Source organism: Malus sylvestris, chromosome 12 (assembly GCF_916048215.2).
Source record: "Malus sylvestris chromosome 12, drMalSylv7.2, whole genome shotgun sequence".
NCBI lineage: Eukaryota > Viridiplantae > Streptophyta > Magnoliopsida > Rosales > Rosaceae > Malus > Malus sylvestris.
This window is the reverse complement of record NC_062271.1, coordinates 5,450,203-5,471,036: the sequence shown is the minus strand read 5'-3', so window position 1 is coordinate 5,471,036 and position 20,834 is coordinate 5,450,203. Positions and strand designations below refer to the sequence as shown.

The following is a 20,834-nucleotide window of genomic DNA, read 5'->3' as shown; positions in this document are numbered from 1 at the left end:
CGATTACCCCTAACAATATGAAATTCAAATACCACCAAATTTTAGGAAATCCAAGTCGGATTCCAAAATTTGCATGGGTCCCAACAAATGTTTGATTTCCCAATACTTGGTAAACATTTGAGTATCTCGGAATTCAATTTCGGATTTCGATTACCCTAAACGTGCCATTAGTGTAAACAAAAAACTCCCAAAACGACAGCGTTCATAACGTAAAGCCCTAACCCCCCACGACGCCGTTTGACTTGATCCCCCTCCTCAACCCCCACTCGCCCTAAACCCTCGCCGAGTTGCAGTCCCCGCTCTCTGTCCCCTTTCTCCTTAAACCTCTAGAACCCCAATCCTAGAGAAAAACCCAGACGCATATATACGCACACACGTATATATATATATATATATATATATATATATATACACGCTCATCTCTCGTCGCATACGACCACTGCTGTCGTTCTGTGAAAATGGCACCGCCTTTCAAGAAACCTCAGGCCAAGAAGAAGGCCGGAGATGCTCCAAAGTTCAACAAGTCCTCCAAAAAACCGTTCAAACCAAACAAGGACCAAAACGACGACGTCAGGTCTGAAGCCGTCGCTTTGCAGCTCGAAGACGACGTCCCCGACTTCCCCAGAGGTTTGAACTTCTATAATTTATTTATTTTTGTTCAATTTTGTGTTTTGGTATTTAAATTATATTGGGAATTAAATGGTTTGTAAGTTTTTTTTTTTTTTTTTTTTTATTGAAGGGGGAGGAAGTGCTTTGAATCGACAAGAGCGGGATGAAATTCGGGCCGAAGTCGATGCTGAATTTGAGGCAGAGGAGCGGGAGCTGAAGAAGAGGAAGAAGAAAGGGATGCAGAAGAATAGTGTCGCAACGAAGGAGGACGATTTGGGGTCGCTTTTCGGTGACGGTATTTCTGGAAAGCTACCTAAATATGCAAACAAGATCACTATGAAGGTAGCCTGAAAACATAAAGCATTGTAATTTTTGGAAGAATGAAGAATCTACGTTAATTTTTGTTAAATTTTCGAATGTGTGTATATATGTATGTGTTAGATACCTCAGGTAAGATAAATGATGTTATTAGGCTCTGTGAAGTGAAGCTTTTTGTTATCCCCAAAGAATACTTAAGAGCCCTCCAAAAAGATTATATAAAGTACATTGTATATTTTTTCGAGTCAATGCATCATATGGTATTCTCAGTATTATTTTTGGTTAAAAGTTGTTGATGTACTATTCCTTTATGTCTGTCCAGAATATTTCTGCTGGAATGAAGGTCTGGGGAGTTGTCTCTGAAGTAAATGAAAAGGACCTCGTAATTAGTCTTCCAGGGGGATTGCGTGGATTAGTTCGAGCTTCTGAAGCTTTTGATCCTATTTTGGATGATGAAAATAAGGTAATAATAAGTATTTGTTTCCTGTAATCTCATCGTTGTTATCATGTTATATCCCACTTTTTATTTGAAAATATTTTTATTTTTTTCTGAGCAATCTTTGCATTGTAATATTTACCAGGCTGTAGCAGATAGTCTCCTTCCTAGCGTATTCCATACTGGGCAGCTGGTATCTTGCATTGTATTGAAGTTAGATGAGGATAAGAAAGAGAAAGGGAAAAGGAAGATCTGGCTTTCTTTGCGCCTATCTTCGTTGTACAAGGGCTTCACTTTGGAGTCTGTTCAAGAAGGCATGGTAAGATAATCTGATCACATAGTTTTTCATTTTCATACCTAGTTTTTCATTTTCATTTCTTCTTACATCCAGCTTTTGCTTTTGATAAATAGTTTGAAAGCTTCTGAATCATAATATGAATTTCATAGTTTGATATGATGTAATAAGATAACGAAGATAGCTGATACATCTCTAGTAGAAAGAAAGACATTATTGGTTATATTAGATATCAGTTTTCAACATGAAGCATTGTAGAAATATGCAGCAAGGGCAACCACATGAACCCAGACTAGCAATCTATTATGGTGACTGTTCCATTTGTTTATTTGAAATGAGGCCAGTTCAGCTGTGCCTTTGGAAGGCATCACTGCTTTTAAAGTTGAATGCTGCTAATCTCTCTGTTTGGCTGATAAAGCAGACCTGATCTTTTCTAATTATTTATTTATTTTATTCTGTACCATGTTAAATTTTTTCTTTGTTATTTTTTAATTTCAGGTCCTTACTGCATATGTTAAAAGCATTGAAGACCATGGTTATATTCTCCATTTTGGTTTATCTTCATTTACGGGATTTTTGCCAAAAAAGAGTGAATCTGGTAAGTCCACATGTATAGGTTTACCCGTTTATGTGTACCAATTACTTTTAGTACCTTCTTCTTTACTCTTTCTAGCCCTATATAAATTTAAACCTACTCATTATTCTCTCAGAAGGTCCTTAAATAAGATCCTGAAGTGATATCATATTTCCTGCTATTAGATCAGTTACGATGGTGCGCCTAAGCTGTCCGTATTTGATCTAAAGGTTGAGAAACATCTATGTGAGGACCTGTATTTGTAGAAATATAATATTTACGTTTATGTGGTATGATTATTGACATTTTGCAAATGTCATGTAATTGATTAGAACTTTAGAAGTTAAGAACACCTTGTGGTAAGAGTAAAAATAAGCAAGTCTAGGCTGCTTATTTGTGCTGATTAAGTACATGACAGTTCATAACTATCGAATTAGTTGTAGAAATATAAATATTTACTTTTATGTTGTATGATTATTTACTTTTTGAAATGTCATGTAATTGATTAGAAGTTAAGAGCACTTTTGTAGCAAGAGTAAACATAAACAAGTATAGGCTGCTTGTGGGTGCTGATTAAGTGCATAACAGTTCATAACTACCGAAAGGAGGTTCAGCCCAAAATCAATAGGCAATGGGTGCAGAGGCTCAAAATCTTTTTATCATTAATATAATGCTTTCATTATTCTGTGTGGGATTCTACTCTAATCAATAAAAATATTTTCTTCTTGTTGAAAAAGAAAAAGAAGTGAAGATGAATAGAATAGTTAGGGTGATTATATAAACAAGAAAACAAAAATAAGATGGATAGAGGTCATTAGGAAAAACATGCAAGTTAAATGTAATATTTCTGAGGAATAGGTGGGTGGGACACGGCTTTTCTGTTATTGCTGTAGTATACCATATTCTGATGTTTGTAAAATGTTATGTCATAACTCTTGGTCTTCTGTACCAGTGAAGAGTAAATGGAGTGAACTTTCACATGCAACATCCTAAACTTTAGCATAAGATTCTGAAGTATTTTTTGAGGGTCACATGATGGCTAATTGAATTTACAATACATGAGGTTACATTTGCTTGTTTCTGTGTTCCTAATTTTTCGGTTTCTTAGAGGATCTTGGATAAATAATTAAATGGTTATCTTGTAATACTCCACACAGAATATAATTGCAAGAATCTGTATTTGTTTCATGTCTGAAATTCACAGTTGAGGTTTTATGTGGTTTGTTCTATTTACCTATTATTATTATAAATTTCATTTCTTTGTTCTCACTTGTTTGGGGATAAATTCTGACTAGCCATATGCTGCAGGTGTAATTTCTGATTTTTCTATTTAATTAAAAGGCTCGCCTCAGGGCGCGCCTCAGTCGATTTTTTATTTATTTATTTATTTTTAAACTCCCAAACCCAAATTTTGGGTAGGGTTTTAACTCCCAAACCCAAATAATGGATGTGTATGCCATTTGCGTGCATTGTTATATGTGTGCTTATTGTGCTTTTCATCCTCTATTATATATATATAATATAATATATGTATATATATGTGTGTATATATGTATTTATAATATGTGTGTGTGCTTAGGGTGATTATTGATTAATCTTTTTTTTTAATATAATATATGTGTACGCTCAGTGTATATATTAAAAAATTTAGGTCCCATGAGGCTTCACCTCATGCCTAGGCTGGGCTATCCCTCAGATGCCTCGCTCACGCCTCACGCTTTTAATACATTGATTTAATATAAGAAATTTATTAGCTTTTCATTATGTTGTCTTTTCAGACACCAAGGAGATTCAACTGAAAGCTGGGCAACTACTTCAAGGTGCTGTTAAAAGTGTTGATAAAATCCGCAAGGTTGTGTATTTGAGTTCTGACCCAGAAACTGTGTCAAAATGTGTGGTATGCCCCCCATGCTCTCATGTGTTTTATGTTTCATTTTCACATTTTCCCTTCTTATTTATGTTTTTTCTTTCTTTCTGAAATCATATACAGACCAAGGATCTCAAGGGAATTTCAATTGATCTACTCGTTCCAGGCATGATGGTTAATGCTCGTGTGCTATCGACCCTTGAAAATGGGGTTATGTTATCATTTCTAACTTACTTTACTGGAACTGTAAGTTCTCATCTGTGTATTCCTTTTATACGAGTTGCTTACACGAATCATATGAGCAAAAGATGACAGCAGGCTATGTCACTATGTGTACAAATTTTAAGTTTTTTTCATGTTTTATATATATATTTCTTCATTTCAAATTTGCAGGTTGATTTATTCCATCTGCAAAATAGTTGCCCTACCATAAACTGGAAGGAGGAGTACAATCAACACAAGAAGGCAAGTGTTAAAATGCACAGTCAATTCATCTGAATAATTCTTACTTAGTGCCGCCAATGGTGTAATGGCAAATGGAAACATGAATATAATTTGTATGTGCATTAACAGTGGACAGCATATGTATATTTATTTATTTATTTACATCTGATGCATGGTCTGTGACAACTCCTTAGCATGGTGCTTGATTTCGGTTCGCCCAAAAAACGAAGCTGCCTTCTGTTTTTCATTGGTCTTATCTGGTTTGGCTATAGTACAACATTAAAACCGCAAAAAGGAAATATCACAATGTTCATGTCTGTTGCAAGTTCTAGATCATGATCTTGTTGGATTAGTGTGTTAGCCCTCTAGTCAACTGTGTGTCCTCTCCTTGTATTATTTCTTTCATCTCTATGTTACAATATTTCTGTAAGTCATCCGTCTAATTTTTTCCTCCTTGATTAAGTTTTATAAAAAAGGATGTAGATCTGAGTACTGTGTGATGATTTTACATCTTATGGTTATTTTTTTTGCACGCATAATGTTCTAAATACTGTTGATCTAGTGGTTTTTAGTAAGTTATTTAACGACTCCTCTTATCCAATTAATTTTGGTTTGATTGAGTACTCTGGGGTCTCGTTTGTTACTTCATTTCCTTTGAGTTGCGTGTTTCTAATTATTTGTAAATGTGTTTATACTATTTTGTTTTAGGTTAATGCTCGAATATTGTTTATTGATCCTTCAACTAGAGCTGTTGGTTTGACACTGAATCCACATCTTGTCCGTAACAAGGCTCCTCCTTCAGTAAGTTATTTTGCATTCATAAATCTCTAATGTCTTGCACTTTATGCTCTGAGATAAAATTTTGGACTCAGAAGTTTTATCTTTCCTTTTTAATTTTGTATTATTGTGTGTTGTGCAGCTGTAGTCTGTAGTCCTATAACCTATTTGTGAGCAAGATTTGACTCTGTATACTTAAATTTAGGATTGATGAGTCATTCCTGGTCCATATTACCATATGTGGGCACATGTTTAGGGTTTCACTTGTGTTGTTGCAAGCAGATGCTCAGCTGGTGTCCCTTTTAGTCTGTTTGTAGAATGATTTGTTTCTTCCATAAATTGATGCTCCAGTCGTTGTTCATTATCAAAATTAGGATTGTTATAGAACAACTGTTATTATGCTTTGTTTTTTGTTTAAAAATAGCCATGGAGATATCTTTGGTCATCCCATATGAATTTAAACTTTGGGCTTTTCACATTTATGCCCTTGATGAGATTACGTCTAGAGAAAAATACTTCAAACTCAAATACTTTAGGAAAACACCCTTCTTACTTTGCAATGCAATGGGAGGACACCAAGGCAATTTCTCAACTAAGAATCAATTGGATTATGTTCTTCTAATTTACTATTAATTTTTTTCCTTCAATCTATGGAGCTTTTGTTGAGTAACTATCAACATTGTGGACTGCAATCAAAACAGAGAAGTATCACCACTGCATGGAATTTTTTCCTGGAAAACATCCATAGTTTTTTTTTTCTTTGGTACACACAGTGTTGAGAGAATAAGAAGATTAAATTTAACAAGTGTTTAGAATATTCAGACATTCTCCTTTTATTCTCTTCACCTCCTCTCCCATGCTCTCTCTTTTTCTCTGCCACTATTGTGCCCATCTTATAACTGCTTGTGGAGGCTTTTTTGTCAAAAACTAGTCCAGAAGGCCATTGGGAAAGAGAACAACAACCACCCTTCTTGAGACTAACATCATTTGCTTTAATGTGTAGCTTGTTAAAATCGGAGACATATGTGATGACTCAAAAGTGGTTAGGGTCGACAAAGGATTGGGCCTTCTGCTTGAAATACCATCTACCCCGGTTTCAACTCCGGCATACGTTAGTGTACGTTCATTCTGTGGCTTTAATTGTGAGGCTACTTTTGCTTACATATTTGTTATCATATAGATGATGAATCTTTTTTTTTATTTATTGTCTTAATTATAGATATCTGATGTGGCTGAAGAGGATGCTCGAAAGCTTGAAAAAAAGTTCAAGCTAGGTAGTCGTGTTCGTGTCAGAATTCTTGGTTTTAGACACCTGGAAGGGCTTGCGACAGGGACTTTGAAGGTGATGCTTATATGTTCAACCTTGCTTCTGGTGACATACACTTGTTTGATATTACACCTTGTGGCGTAGTGTACTGTAGAAAGGGAGCTGCAGAGCTTTTGCCTAAATGCCCATATTACCCTCTCTTGGAATGATCATTTACTAAACGACTTTGACATGAACTTTGAAGTTTAGGCTATTGTGCTGAAGAAGCCTGAGCCTAAGTGGCATCTAACATGTATCAAAAACATGTTTTGCAAACTTTGGTATGCTATTCCATAAAATGTTGAATCTAGAACTCATTTAGCCATATGATGATATTAGCCCAATCTGAAGATTGATCTCGAGTTGTATGGGCAACTAAAGACGGATCTGCATGAGAGGACGGTGTCATCTCACTTTCAAATAAACTTATCTTGATAAACATATTTGAGTTGTCCACCATCGATCCAAGGATGACTTTTTGGATTGATAGACCAAATAGGAACAATCTCTACAGCCTTGTGCAATGCTTAGGATCCCAGGGACAAGTGGTTAATATAATTGTCAGCTAGTTTCTTATGTGCCAACTTCTCTTCAAGTTTAACATATAAAAGTGGATTATTCAGGAAAGAACAACTGAACTGAGTAATTTCTTATTTTCAGTATCTTGTATTTACCAAGTAGTGTTGCAATTAGAATATTTCTGATTTGGTTGGAATATTAGGTTGAGTTAGAGCCTCATCTTGTTTGTTTGAGTCAGATTTGATGAACCAGTTATCTAGTTTACCTCATTTTGTTTGCAGCTCCACAAAACTAGAAATTGTATTCTTCCATTTCCACAGTTAATAAATATTTTCTTAGATGCTAGAAATTTTTTCTGCATGTTAATTGTAAATGTCACTGGTGGTGGTAACCCTGTTCCTGTTCTTGTTCACTGATGGAGCCTTTTATTGTTATGTTAAGGTTCTTTGTGTTCTGTGTTGTGCAAATTTTTTTGAGCTATATATTGTGGATATCCTTGTGTCTTCTGAAGCAACCAAATCGGGCCTTTTTCTAACTGAACATATGCAGATAGCTCTCTTTCTGTATCATTTCATACCCTAGCTTGATTTATACCTTCCTTGGAACTTATGTTTCACCGTCTAGAAAAATTCAGGATTTACTCTCTCCCATTAAGACGATGCTGGTTATTCCATGTTTAGGTGTTGCCCTTACTGATTTACAAGTATGTCTAATTGGATTTCTGTGAAGCAGGCCAGCGCTATGGAAGGGACAGTCTTTACTCATTCTGATGTCAAGCCTGGGATGGTGGTGAGAGGTAAAATCATAGCTGTGGACAGCTTTGGTGCTATCGTGCAATTTTCTGGTGGTGTGAAGGCACTTTGCCCTCTTACTCATATGTCTGAATTTGAAATTGCAAAGCCTGGAAAAAAATTTAAGGTATCTTATACGTGTACTCTTTTCGGCCATGATATATGTTCACTGGACTCTCCTATGGATTCTATTTTTACACGTCAATGATATTATAGTGATAATCGTCGTCTGGAATTTAATTTTGAATCTTTTCATTCCATTTCCCATGTCACTCTGCAGATTGGAGCTGAACTTCTGTTCCGTGTGCTTGGTTGCAAGTCCAAGAGAATAACTGTTACACACAAGAAAACACTTGTATGTAATATTTTTGTTTTAAGTTTTGATTGTTCTATAATTTTCCTTTGGTTGGCATATTATCTTTCAATCTTCCACAAATAGTATTCATCTGGCTGATTTACAGGTGAAATCGAAACATGGGATTGTTAGTTCATATGCTGAGGCTGCTGACGGATTAATCACCCATGGGTGGATAAGAAAGATTGAAGAACATGGATGCTTTGTCCATTTTTACAATGGAGTCCAAGGATTTGCTCCAAGGTAAGGCCCTGACCAGTGACCACTTAGCTTGCAATCTAAATAATCTCTTTACTTGAATGATGATCATAATGAATGTTATTCTATACTCTATATTTTGGTATATGGAATACGTCTTCTTAATTTTGCAGTGTTAATCTTACTTGCATGTGTTGTTTTCCCGTCTTGTTGGTGGATTTCTTACTATAGATGATTCATTTCCTCAGCATAGATGTTTCGTTGTATATGTTTGTTGGCAATGTACTCGTTGCTAAGACCAGCTTAAATTTAAGGCTCAACCAATGGAAGGCTAGTATTTTTCTTTGGTGTTGAAGTTCAGGCACTTGCTCGACATGATTTAATTGAGCATTTAAACTGTACCTGAAGGCATATGCACCTTAATACAGGGAAAGGCTAAGTAAAAGAAAGTTGTATTTCTTGTATCTTTAGTCTACAGAAGAGACTGTATGATCAGTGATCAGAATTACTCATATTTGTTTGACAATGGAGATGAATGTATTGCATATATACAATCTATGGAAAGGTTTCTAGTTCATATATGAACATTCTAAATGAATGTCTTCCAATTGTTGTAAGTTTTTCCTTCAGTTTAAATATGGACATAGCCAAAGTAAGGGGATTTTCCTCTTGGCTATTGATTGGAAGTAAGATATCATTTATTTGACACGAAGATGTCAAAGTAAGGTGCAGTATGCATATCTTTATTCTCCGTTTCTATTTATTCAATTAATGTTCTTAGAAGCCTTGGAAGTGACACATTGTTAAATACACCAATTCATTAAAATTGTCTGTTTATTTATGCAGAACATTAACTATTTGGTTTTTGTTTGTGTGGTATGTTTTGTTTTTATTTTTATTTTTAATTGTACTCACATTTGTTTGTTATTGATTACTTGTTCTTATTTGAAACCAGATCTGAACTCGGATTGGAACCAGGATCTGACCCAAGTTCAATGTATCATGTTGGGCAAGTTGTCAAATGTAGAGTTATCAATTCCAATCCTACATCAAGGCGGATCAAACTTAGCTTCGTAATAAGGCCTGCAAGGTTTGTTTCCTTATGCTATGACTTTATTTTTCAACTTTATGCACTTATTTGTGACTTTTGCTTGGTTTTACTTTTGGGAGTGAACACAAATGCCCTAATGTATTGTCCATTTTCAGAAAAATGTTAAAAACTAAAATGCTTCAATGTATCCATGCCTCTGAAATGTTAAAAGTATTTCCATTAAGCTGTATGCTGTAGTTAGATCCCTGATGGCTTTAATGATTTAGATTTATATAGTGGGTTATGTTTTCAAATTTTTAATACCAGGGCATTAAGTTTGAGTTTCAATTACCAAAGAAGAAGAAGACAAGCCTGAATATTTGTTCTGCTGATATGATTGGATTTGAATTGACAGGGTTTCTGAGGATGATGTAGCCAAGTTGGGTTGCCTTGTTTCTGGAGTTGTTGATCGAGTAACCCCCAGTGCTGTTTATGTTAATGGAAAAGGTTACTCGATGGGAACAATTTTTACTGATCACTTGTCAGATCACCACGGTATATATTTATTTGCATTGATGTTGATTATTTTGGTCTCTTGTTTGGTGCTCTCATTCTATCTCTTGCTATGCAGGGCTTGCTGCTTTGATGAGGTCAGTTTTGAAGCCTGGATATGAATTTGATCAATTGCTGGTGCTAGGTATGAGAACTTCATCACCCCTATTGACTATTGATCTCTCTCTCTCTCTCTCTCTCTCTCTTTGTTTTTATTTTTTTACTTATTAAACCGACAATTAGAGAAAGTATTTTGAAATTTGTTCTTTTACCTTTCCCTAAAATATTTCATGGACAAACAAAACAATAGTAAGAGAACAGTGAAAAGGGTGGATCCATGTGGACTTAAAAAGGACATATTGGATTTAATGGAAGAATCTATGGGAAATGTTAAATAGAGGTCGAATTTTCTTAGAAGTTTTTATGTTTGACGCATTTGTTCTCTGTATGAAATCTTTTTTTTGTATTATTAATTAGTTCATAACCTTTTTCATGTTCCAATTGATTGGGGATCCTTTATCTCCAGCATCATATCTTTTCCTATAGTTCTTTTCTTTCTTACATATCTGATCTTGGAGTGTCTAATTTAAAATTGTATTCATTTATTATTCTGCGGTCTCTTATTGGTTGTGACAATTTTCTCTTTGGCTATTTCAATTTGGTATTCTCAATGCAATTTTAAATTTCTTACAGTTGGATGAAATCTGTATCATCTTTGATAACTTTTAATCTTGAAATTTTGTCTTGGATTGATGTAGACATTGAAGGGAACAATTTGATCCTTTCTGCAAAATATTCTTTGATTAATTCACTTCAGCAGCTTCCCTCAGAACTCAGTCAAGTTCATCCTAACTCGCTAGTACATGTAAGCACCCTGAAGTTTTCGATGTGTATGGAATGCTATTCTTTTGTGGGAACACTTTATTCAAGTTATATATGGTTGTTTATTAGTTAAAATGATTGCTTAGTACTTACAAGTGACAATTTTTGCTGTTTGATTGAACTAGGGCTACATTTGTAACTTAATTGAAACTGGGTGTTTTGTTCGCTTTCTTGGGCGTTTGACTGGTTTCTCCCCCAGGCATAAGGTTCATTTCTTCCCCTTCAAGTTTTCCATATTCTTCCCCCTCTACCTCTGTTACATCTGAATCCAATAATTTTTTTTCTCTTCATTTTGTAGGCAATGGATGACCCTAAAGCTGATCTTTCAGAAACCTATTTCATTGGACAATCTGTTCGCAGTAATATACTAAATGTTGGTGAACTGTTTAAGACAAATTTTTTAAATTTATATTTGCTATGAGACTAGTAAGTGGCAATTAGATCCTTTAACTACTTATTTCCTCCCCAGGTCAGTAGCGAATCAGGTCGAATAACACTGTCGTTGAAGCAGTCATCTTGCTCTTCAACAGATGTGTCCTTTATTCAGGAGTACTTTATGTTGGAGGAGAAGGTAATGAACATCGGCACCGTTCTAAATTGAGTTGTCTTGAGTTGGTTTAATTGCTGTTTGTTCTCGAGTTATCTTCTTTAATTGATTATATTCCTATGTTAATTTTTATATGTTGTTTTATATGTATTCCATAGTACGTAATTGTTAAATTACATTGCAGAGTGCTCTATTAAGATTTTCTGTCTATATTGTTTTACTATAGTTCTAACCCTTGAAAGTGCTCCTTTTGGTGCAGATTGCTACGCTGCAACTGTTAAACTCAAAAGAATCCAAGTCAAATTGGTCAGAAGGATTTACAATTGGCAGTGTTGTTGAGGGTAAAGTACAGGAGGTAAAGGATGTTGGAGTTGTTGTCAACTTTGAGAAATATAATGACGTCTTTGGTTTCATCACACACTACCAATGTAAGTTATTTCACTGATGGTTTGGTCAATTATTTGTTTTCTTAATTTCTTTCAGACAGTAATAAAATTCCTTTTTTTTTTCCATTGTAATCTCTGCAGTAGGTGGGACCGTTGTAGAAACAGGCTCCAGCGTTCATGCAGTTGTACTTGACGTTGCCAAGGCGGAGCACCTTGTTGATTTATCGATGAAACAAGAGTTCACTAATAAATTCAAAGAAAGTTCTGACAAGAAAAGTCATAAGAAGGTTAAATGCATTCCTTGTATATCTTTGAATTTTCTATTTTGATGTGCGACTTAGTAGTGAATCTGAGAGTAGTCTTTCTTAAAAAACTTATTTCTCACTAGTGAAGATTTTCATCATTCTCTGTTGCGTTTTACGTTGTTGTAACTTCTAGCTTTCTTGTTATGCTCTACTTTTTGTAAATATTGATTTCAGAAACGAAAAAGTGAAGCATTGGATGACCTGGAGGTACATCAGACAGTAAATGCAATTGTTGAGATTGTGAAAGAGAATTACCTGGTAAGTTTTGTAGTTAATATAAGTTGTACCTTATATTTTGATTGGCACACATGTTCTCAACCTCTTATTTATATGATTTTTATATTCTTTATCACAGGTTCTTTCAATCCCCAAGTATAATTATGCTGTAGGATATGCATCAATCTCCGACTACAATACTCAAAAAGTTCCTCAGAAACAGTTTTTGAATGGACAAAGGTGATCATGGTCTTGATTATCTGACATTTTTTTTTTCCGGTTCTATATTCAATCTGTTTGTTGTCGCATACGGCTTTGAAAGATTGTGGTCTTGTTGTCTTAAAGAAATAGGCCAGCAATATGTATAATAGTTTCTCTTAATGCAGTGTTGATGCCACTGTTATGGCTCTTCCAAGCCCTACAACAACAGGTAGGTTGCTTTTACTACTTAAATCTATAAGTGAGTCCGAGACATCCAGTTCAAAACGGGCAAAGAAGAAGTCCAGCTATAAAGTGGGATCTATGGTTGAGGCAGAGGTAATATCCGTTTCTGATGATTTTGTTTACAACTTGCTGCTGTTCTTCAATTGTATTGAGTTATCATGAGCTCTGGTGTTTTTTTTATTTGTTACATATTTATAAATAAACACACAATATCTTTTTGACTATTGTGTACTCATTTATTGCTCTCATCACCTGCTGTCACCATCCAGATTACAGAAATAAAGCCTCTTGAACTAAGATTGAAATTTGGAATTGGCTTTCATGGGCGGGTTCACATTACAGAGGTACATCTTATGAATTCTTTGATTTAAGCCTTTTTAATTTTAATTTGTAATTTTGTATGCATTCACCCATCATATGCATGTTATTTCAGTGTTCCTAATTGTTGTCTGATACAACTACTTCCCTGATCCCCATTTGTGCAGCTAAATGATGAGTTTCTGGAAGACCCATTTAATAACTTCAGAATTGGGCAAACAGTGGCTGCAAAGATCGTTGCCAAGACTAATTATTCAGATAACAACAAAAAGAGCTACCAGTGGGATCTTTCCTTGAAATCTACAATGCTAACGGGTAACTTGCATCTAATAATTTTTTGTTACACTGGTCTGTTTCTTTAGATTGTGATTTCTTGCACTATCTGATTGTTTGTTAAATTTACCAATGCTACTCCAAGCATCCTCTTTAACGGACGTTTATATTCTCTTCTTAGTAAACAAGAAAATGTGTATCTTAAATGTGGAGTATAAAATCTTGGGTCATAGCCTAAGCAACTCTTGTTTTGAGGAATTTCCTCAGCTTCTATGATACTGTCAATTATATTCAGCTGCTCTAGCTGTACTTATTCCTGGGATACCTTCATTATGTGATGTACAGCACCATGAGCATAATTGGCTGTGCTGAAGTTTAGTAGTCATCATCTCATGGATATTACTTGATAGCATAATGCAACTGTGATGTCAAAACTTGTTAGATTCAATCAATTGAAAAGAAATGGTTAAATTTTTTATATAGGTTTGTTCTTTTTATCTGGTTGAAGCTTCTAGGTCATGACATTTTATCTTCTGGAAATTCTATGTCCATTTAGATTGCTTGACTACTCTTAATTATTTAATTAATGGTGTTCTGGCTAAGTCTTGTTTCATTTATCTTACCTACTTCTTCCTCAATCGTTATTTGTCTTATTTTGAATTTGCAATTTCATTTCAGGTTCCTGTGAAATAGGGGAAAAGATTATAACTGAAGATCTTGATTTCTCAACTGGGCAATGTGTCTCTGGTTATGTTTATAAAGTGGATGGTGAATGGGTCTGGTTGACAATATCTCGAAGTGTTAGGGCTCAGCTTTTTATTCTCGACAGTGCTTGTGAGCCTAGTGAACTTAAAGAATTTCAGAAACGCTTTCACCTGGGAAATGCTGTATCTGGTTATGTCTTAAGTGTTAACAGGGAGAAAAAGCTATTGCGCCTGGTTCTGCATCCTTTTTCTCCCATCTCTAATAAAACTGTTGATCATGGGGTTCCAAAGATGGATGATTCACACATTAACATTATGAATGAGAATGTTACTGCTCATATTCGCGAGGGACGTGTTATAGGTGGGAGAATAATTAAAAAACTTCCAGGTGTTAGTGGAATGACTGTGCAAATTGGACCCCATCTTTATGGCAGGGTCCATTATACTGAACTTTACGACTCATGGGAGTCTGACCCATTGTCTGGATATCATGAAGGGCAATTTGTCAAATGCAAGGTCCTTGAACTTATCCGCTCTGTGAAGGGAACTTTCCACATTGATTTGTCTTTGCGCGCTTCTTTAGTTGGCGGGCTCCGTCCAGATTTTGTGGAACCCCAGGATGACACGTAAGTCATGGCCTTCATCGCCAAAGTAACATAGAAGCAATGGACTTTTATTAAAACTGTTGTTGCTCATTGTGTTAATAAGTTGCATATTTAATTCATCTCAGGAGCATGAATTGTCCAAAATACTTATTTTTAACCTTATGTTCTCGTATGCTTGCAGTCTAGAATTTTATTGCTGTACGTTCTCTTGATGAAGGATATGCATGTAAACAATGTAATGCACATAATGAATAGGGTACAGTGTGAGTTTACATGTGCCACGCTGATGGCGTTCTTTGAAGCATCTTGGAAATTATTTCAGTCACGATGAGTTATCATGTACTACAAAATCGCGACATGTTCTATTAGTTTTTGTTTGACAGCTGCTGTTCACACTTCTAGTTTGTCATCTTGCACTACAAAATCTATATTTAATTATTTCAACACATACACAGATGAGTTCAGAATGACAAACTGGGAATGTGAATAACATTTTACTTTGATATGCTTAACATACTTTTACTTTTGCATTGTCACTGTTAAAAATTTTGCAATTAAGATTGGCTTTCTTCGGTTTTCACTGTTTGTTGCTTGCTTTGGCTCTTGCTTTGTTTTGCTACTGAACAGTAATATTTTTTCTGTTCAGGCATTCTCAAACCAAACGTGTGGAAACGATCGAAGATCTTAATCCTAACATGGTGGTTCAGGTGTTCGAGATTTTCTCTCTTTCAAAGCTTTACTTGCAAGTTTTTTATTTTTATTTTATGTACTCTGATTTAATTAGGATATCGTAGTGTCTTATGTGGCTCATGATTATTCTTGAATGATAGGGTTATGTTAAAAATGTAATACCAAAGGGATGTTTTATTTTACTTTCGCGGAAGCTTGATGCGAAAATTCTCGTCTCCAATTTATCCGATGGATATGTTCAAGATCTCGAAAAGGAATTCCCAGTTGGAAAACTTGTAACTGGCAGGCAAGTAATTTTTTTTTTCCCATGTTGAAAAAGAGTAACACTTATTGGTAGAATTCAATGCAGTGGTGCACTGGTTACTAAGAAGCTATGGTGCAGGGTTTCATCTGTGGAGCCATTATCAAAGCGAGTTGAAGTCACCTTGAAGTCATTGAACACAAGCAGTGTGCCACAATTTGGAAGTGATAATTTGGATAGCTTGCGTGTTGGAGATATAATCTCTGGCAGGGTAAAAAGGATGGAGTCATATGGTTTATTCATCACGATTGACAACACAAACTTGGTAATGGATGAGTCACATCAAGCAAAGTTCACTTTTTATATCTATTTATATGTCTCTATGTTTGGCAACATTTGCCCAATGTTTTTCCTTGATGACTACATATATGAATTTTGATATCATTCCATTTTCTGTTTAAGCATCCTTTGATGAGCAATGTACACTGGAAAATTTAAAAATAGAAAGCAAAGTTCTTTGTAATAAATTCCTCTCTTTTGTTATACATGTGGGAATGCATTTATAATTCATGTACCTCTTTTCATTGAAAGGATTTCATGTTTTTTTTCTTTTGTGCTTAGGTTGGACTATGCCATGTGTCGGAGCTTTCAGAAGATAAACTTGACAATATTGAAACTAAATACAAAACAGGAGAGAGGGTGACAGCAAAAGTATTGAAGGTATTGTTTATCTATTATGGTTGTGAAAATTCCTACTCTTGGACAGTTGTTTTTTTATCTTATTAACTGCATAACACTGAACTTTTGAGAACATTTATATGAAAATACTTTTACCTCTATCTGAGGTAATTTCACATTGTGTTTTTGGTTCAGTGTTTCTGTTTACACATTACCTTAAATAAAAAATTGTTTTGCTCCCCAGAAGAAAAGTGTGTTGTCATAAATAATTGTTCTGTTTACACATTTCAATAACTATAATGTTATGGCTGTGTTATGCATTCATGACAACTGTAGTGTTAATTATTCAACTTCTTTGATCAGGTGGACAAGGAAAGGCACCGAGTTTCTCTCGGGATGAAGGATGTTTATATTATGGACAATGATGACCTTGAGACGCCTTCAGAACAAGATCCTGATGAAACCATTGTGGAGAATGTTCTTACGGATGTTACTATGTCAGACATATGTCCCGAAAGCAATTCATTTTTTACCCAGGACATGGACGTCGATAGTAAAAATGCAGAATCCCAGTTTCTTGCACAAGCAGAATCTAGAGCTTTTGTTCCTCCGCTTGACGTCACTCTTGATGACATAGACCAATTCGACGGTGAAGATAAAGAGCATCTTGATGTAGACACTGTCAACGAAAAGAAAATGCAGCCGACAAAGAAAAAAGCTAAGGAAGAGAGGTTGGGTTTTTATTTGTGTGTTTCCCTTTTCCTTATTTTCTAAGGCTGTCAACACACTCCTCACTTACCCTTCTGGTTCTAATTGGAAACAATTTTTTTCAGGGAGCGCGAGATAAGGTCTGCCGAGGAAAGACTATTGGCAAATGATATACCCAGAACCGATGAGGAATATGAGAAACTAGTTAGAACTTCTCCAAATAGCAGTTTTGTCTGGATAAAATATATGGAATTTGTGCTCTCTGCATCTAATGTTGAGAAGGCACGCTCAATTGCTGAAAGGTACTCTTTAGCAAAAAACACGCATTGCTTATATGCAAATGGGACAGTCATGCTTCTGGAATAATCATATAAATATTGCATGCTCCTTGACCTGATATTTGGTTAATTAATCTAGTTATGTAGTTTGCTATAGGGTTTGAAAACCTGTGTTTCGGGTACGGAACAAGAGGTTTCTGGTATGCTTAAAAGAAGTTATGTAAAATAAGATTGTCATAGATGCTAAACTTGTTTGAACGAACTATTGTAGGCACAATGTTTTAAAATGCTCGCCTCTAGGAGCGCCTAGGCAGCCTCTGAGGCTGGGCGTGAGGGTTGGGCGTGAGGGTTGCCGCCTCTGTTTTGAGGGAGTGGGCGGAAGGCGTCCAGGCATCTCTGTTTGGCTGCTTTTTTTTATTTTTATATTTTTTATATTTTACTCCCAAACCCAAAATTTGGCTAGGGTTTTAACTGCCTCATACCGCTTCCTTGCACTATCATCTCTCTGCCTTTTTTTTTCTGATTTTTTTTATTTTATATAATGGATGTGTGTGCTGTCTGCGTGCGTTGTTATATGTGTGCTCATTGTGCTTTTCATCCTCTATTTAATATATATATATATATATAATATAATATATGTGTGTATATATATTTATGTGTGCGCTTAGGGTGATTATTGATTAATAATCTTTTTTTATATTTTTATATTTTTAAAATATAATATATGTGTATGCTTAGTGTATATATTAAAAAATTTAGGTCCCGTGAGGCTTTGCCTCATGCCTCATGCCTAGGCTGGGCTATCCCTCGGACGCCTCGCCCACGCCTCACGCTTTTAATACATTGCTTATAACTGAACCAAAAGCTCCTGGTATATTTGGTGCTTATAACTTTTGCTCTTAGTTCTTTAATGTGTGTGTCTGCGACACTCTGCGTGTATATATGTGTGCTGCTTATAATAATCCGTGTTTACATAATTAAGCTTGAATGATTCTCTTTTCTCTGTGAAGGGCTCTGGCAACAATAAAGTTGGACAAAGAGACTGAGAAGGAGAAGCTCAATGTTTGGGTGGCTTATTTCAATTTGGAAAACAAATACGGAAGTCCTCCAGAGGTAATAAAATAGTAAAAGCAATCCTCGTTTTTCTTATGTGGACATGAAGCCCTTTAACCTGCTTTTTTTTTCTTCTTCAGGAAGCTGTAAAGAAAGTCTTTCAAAGAGCAGTACAGTGTAATGATTCCAAAACGGTTCATTTAGCACTTTTAGGACTGTATGAAAGGACTGAGCAACACAGGTTGGCTGATGAGCTACTTGATAAAATGACAAAGAAGTTCAAGACTTCCTGCAAGGTAGTGATTTCCTACATTTTTGTTCTCCTATCTGGGTATACGCGTGTGTGTAAAGGTTCGAAGGCTCTTTTGATGTATAAACAGTATATTGATTCTGAATGGACTTGTAGGTTTGGCTAAGGCGGGTAAAGCTGCTCTTAACGCGACAGCAGGATGGGATTCAGGATGTTCTCAGTCGTGCTGAGAAAGTCCTTCCTAAGCATAAGCTTATCAAATTCAATTCCCAGACAGCTATCCTAGAGTTTAAATGTGGAGAACCCGAGAGAGGACGATCCATGTTTGAGAATATTTTGCGGAATAACCCTAAGAGAACAGACTTGTGGAGCGTCTACCTTGATCAAGTAAATGCCCGTTTTCTAGCATTTCAGTATTTCATTTGTTGTGTCAAATTCAAGGCAGTAATTTACGCTCTTTTGTACCACTGTGGCAGGAAATTCGACTTGGAAATAGCGATCTGATTCATGCACTATTTGAGAGGGCAACTAGTTTGAGCCTCCCAGCAAAAAAGATGAAGGTGTGTACAATTATATGCCCCTTTAACTGAGAATGTTTTGCCTTTGTCTCCTGTTAGAGCTTATACGGGTGCTTCATTTCTGGATTTGCAGTTCTTATTTAAAAAGTATCTGGCGTACGAGAAGTCACGCGGCGATGAAGAAAAGATCGAGTATGTGAAACGGAAGGCAATGGAGTATGTGGAGAATACAGTAGCTTGATATCAATTGTTCCTCTTACTACGAAGGAAAAAAGTTTCCTGGTTCATAATCTTCAGATTGTCAACCAAATTTGCTGTTGGCCGCTTACACGAGAGATGGGGGATGGCCAATTTATCGTCATTGTTGCAATGTCGTTTCAGCTCAATGAGGAGGCTACATGGCAGGATGTAGAAGGCTACCATGGATGAAGCATTTAGAAATTTGAAGACCAATTGTCCCAAGGTTGTAAGAAATAACTGACAACTACGTAAGATTTCCGTCGGAAAGATATTGGCGCTCTTTTTTTTTTGTTGAAACTGAAACTTATCATTTTTTCTACGGGCGGCGGAGTTTTGATCTCAATTGTAACCCTTCGAGAATTGCAAGTTAATAGAATTCTTCGGTTGAGTAGTTTTCTAGTGAATTTTTCCGTGTTTTTGTTTTCACCCCTTTGTTTTTGGTGAGAAGATTCAATATCCGACAATTATCTTTTGCAATGCTAACTACCAAGTTAATACTAATAGAATTCTTCGGTTAAGTAGTTTTCGAGATTTCATATAACTGACTCATTTAGTGAGAGAAGGTTTTGTTGTTATTGTTGTATTGATAATTGCTAAGTTGATGATGTAACTCTAATAATAAAATGCATATCTTTTTCAAAACCTTGGTTCAATGAGAAAACTAAATAGGCAATAAATTTCCCTTGTTGAATCTTCACAAAACTGATGAGGTTTTCGAAAGTTCACGGAAACTAATATCCAGTAGCAATTTGTAAGAACTGTTTCTCGCAAACGCTTACAAGTAGACTGTAGAAGTGCTATTTTATAATAACGGAGAGGAATTTTTCTAAAATAATGGATAATAGAGAGTTTTAAGTCTCGTTTGGAAGGTGTCTTTAAAATGGCTGAAAGTGCTTTTAGTGAAAATGTCTTGGGGGTCAATTCATAGTAAAAATGCAAGTGAAGCGCTTGATCCCTAAGCCATTTTCACTAAAATGCAAGTGAAGCACTTGAGTGCTTCCTACAAGAAGCACATGAGCTCGTTTGGATGTGCTTTTAAAATGACTGAAATCGCTTTTGGTGAAAATAATTTATGCAAAAGTGCTGCTTGCAGCTTACAAGAAGCACTTCTAGTACTTTTAGAATTCAAAAACAATTTATGCAAAAATGCTTCAGTCATTAAAAGCGGTTCCAAATGAGCCCTTAATTCTTGAGAGAATAAAGTCGAAGTAGCTTTGTGTATCTTCACTCATCAAAAGTAGGTTTGGCAGATACGGGTTGGGCTAATCGATCAGGGCAGTGTACTTCTTCTCTTTTTGCACTAGAGTTTGAATTCCTCCTCCCTACATGTTAGGGAAATAATTAGTAGGAATTATTTGGTAGTGGTGATGATATGTATACCTACATGGGACCACAATCTTCTCCTATTTTAGCTATACCATATGACC

At 35.6% G+C, this 20,834-nt stretch overlaps 1 protein-coding gene across 1 annotated transcript; it reads left to right on the top strand.

Moving 5' to 3' along the window:
- The first annotated feature begins 256 nt into the window (after window positions 1-256).
- On the top strand, window positions 257-19,811 carry LOC126593112 (rRNA biogenesis protein RRP5-like). Its single transcript, XM_050258996.1, has 40 exons — window positions 257-627; window positions 740-951; window positions 1,250-1,390; window positions 1,509-1,682; window positions 2,157-2,256; window positions 4,011-4,129; window positions 4,223-4,345; window positions 4,493-4,564; window positions 5,252-5,344; window positions 6,324-6,437; window positions 6,540-6,662; window positions 7,878-8,063; window positions 8,217-8,291; window positions 8,398-8,534; window positions 9,445-9,579; window positions 9,935-10,074; window positions 10,151-10,216; window positions 10,830-10,936; window positions 11,079-11,159; window positions 11,252-11,326; window positions 11,423-11,524; window positions 11,760-11,928; window positions 12,028-12,173; window positions 12,366-12,449; window positions 12,547-12,647; window positions 12,794-12,944; window positions 13,121-13,195; window positions 13,337-13,484; window positions 14,121-14,772; window positions 15,398-15,458; window positions 15,582-15,727; window positions 15,824-16,007; window positions 16,304-16,402; window positions 16,724-17,091; window positions 17,194-17,370; window positions 18,357-18,459; window positions 18,540-18,695; window positions 18,806-19,036; window positions 19,126-19,209; window positions 19,301-19,811. Exons 1-40 carry the CDS (start codon window positions 459-461, stop codon window positions 19,406-19,408), a joined length of 5,787 nt encoding a protein of 1,928 aa, XP_050114953.1. The 5' UTR covers window positions 257-458; the 3' UTR covers window positions 19,409-19,811.
- Window positions 19,812-20,834: the final 1,023 nt, after the last annotated feature.

Excerpts from the sequence above, each read along its gene's own strand:
- LOC126593112 (XM_050258996.1), top strand. The coding sequence starts at position 459 with ATGGCACCGCCTTTCAAGAAACCTCAGGCCAAGAAGAAGGCCGGAGAT. Across the intron at positions 1,683-2,156 it reads AGTCTGTTCAAGAAGGCATG|GTCCTTACTGCATATGTTAA; the intron begins GTAAGATAATCT and ends TTTTAATTTCAG. Across the intron at positions 9,580-9,934 it reads TTCGTAATAAGGCCTGCAAG|GGTTTCTGAGGATGATGTAG; the intron begins GTTTGTTTCCTT and ends TTGAATTGACAG.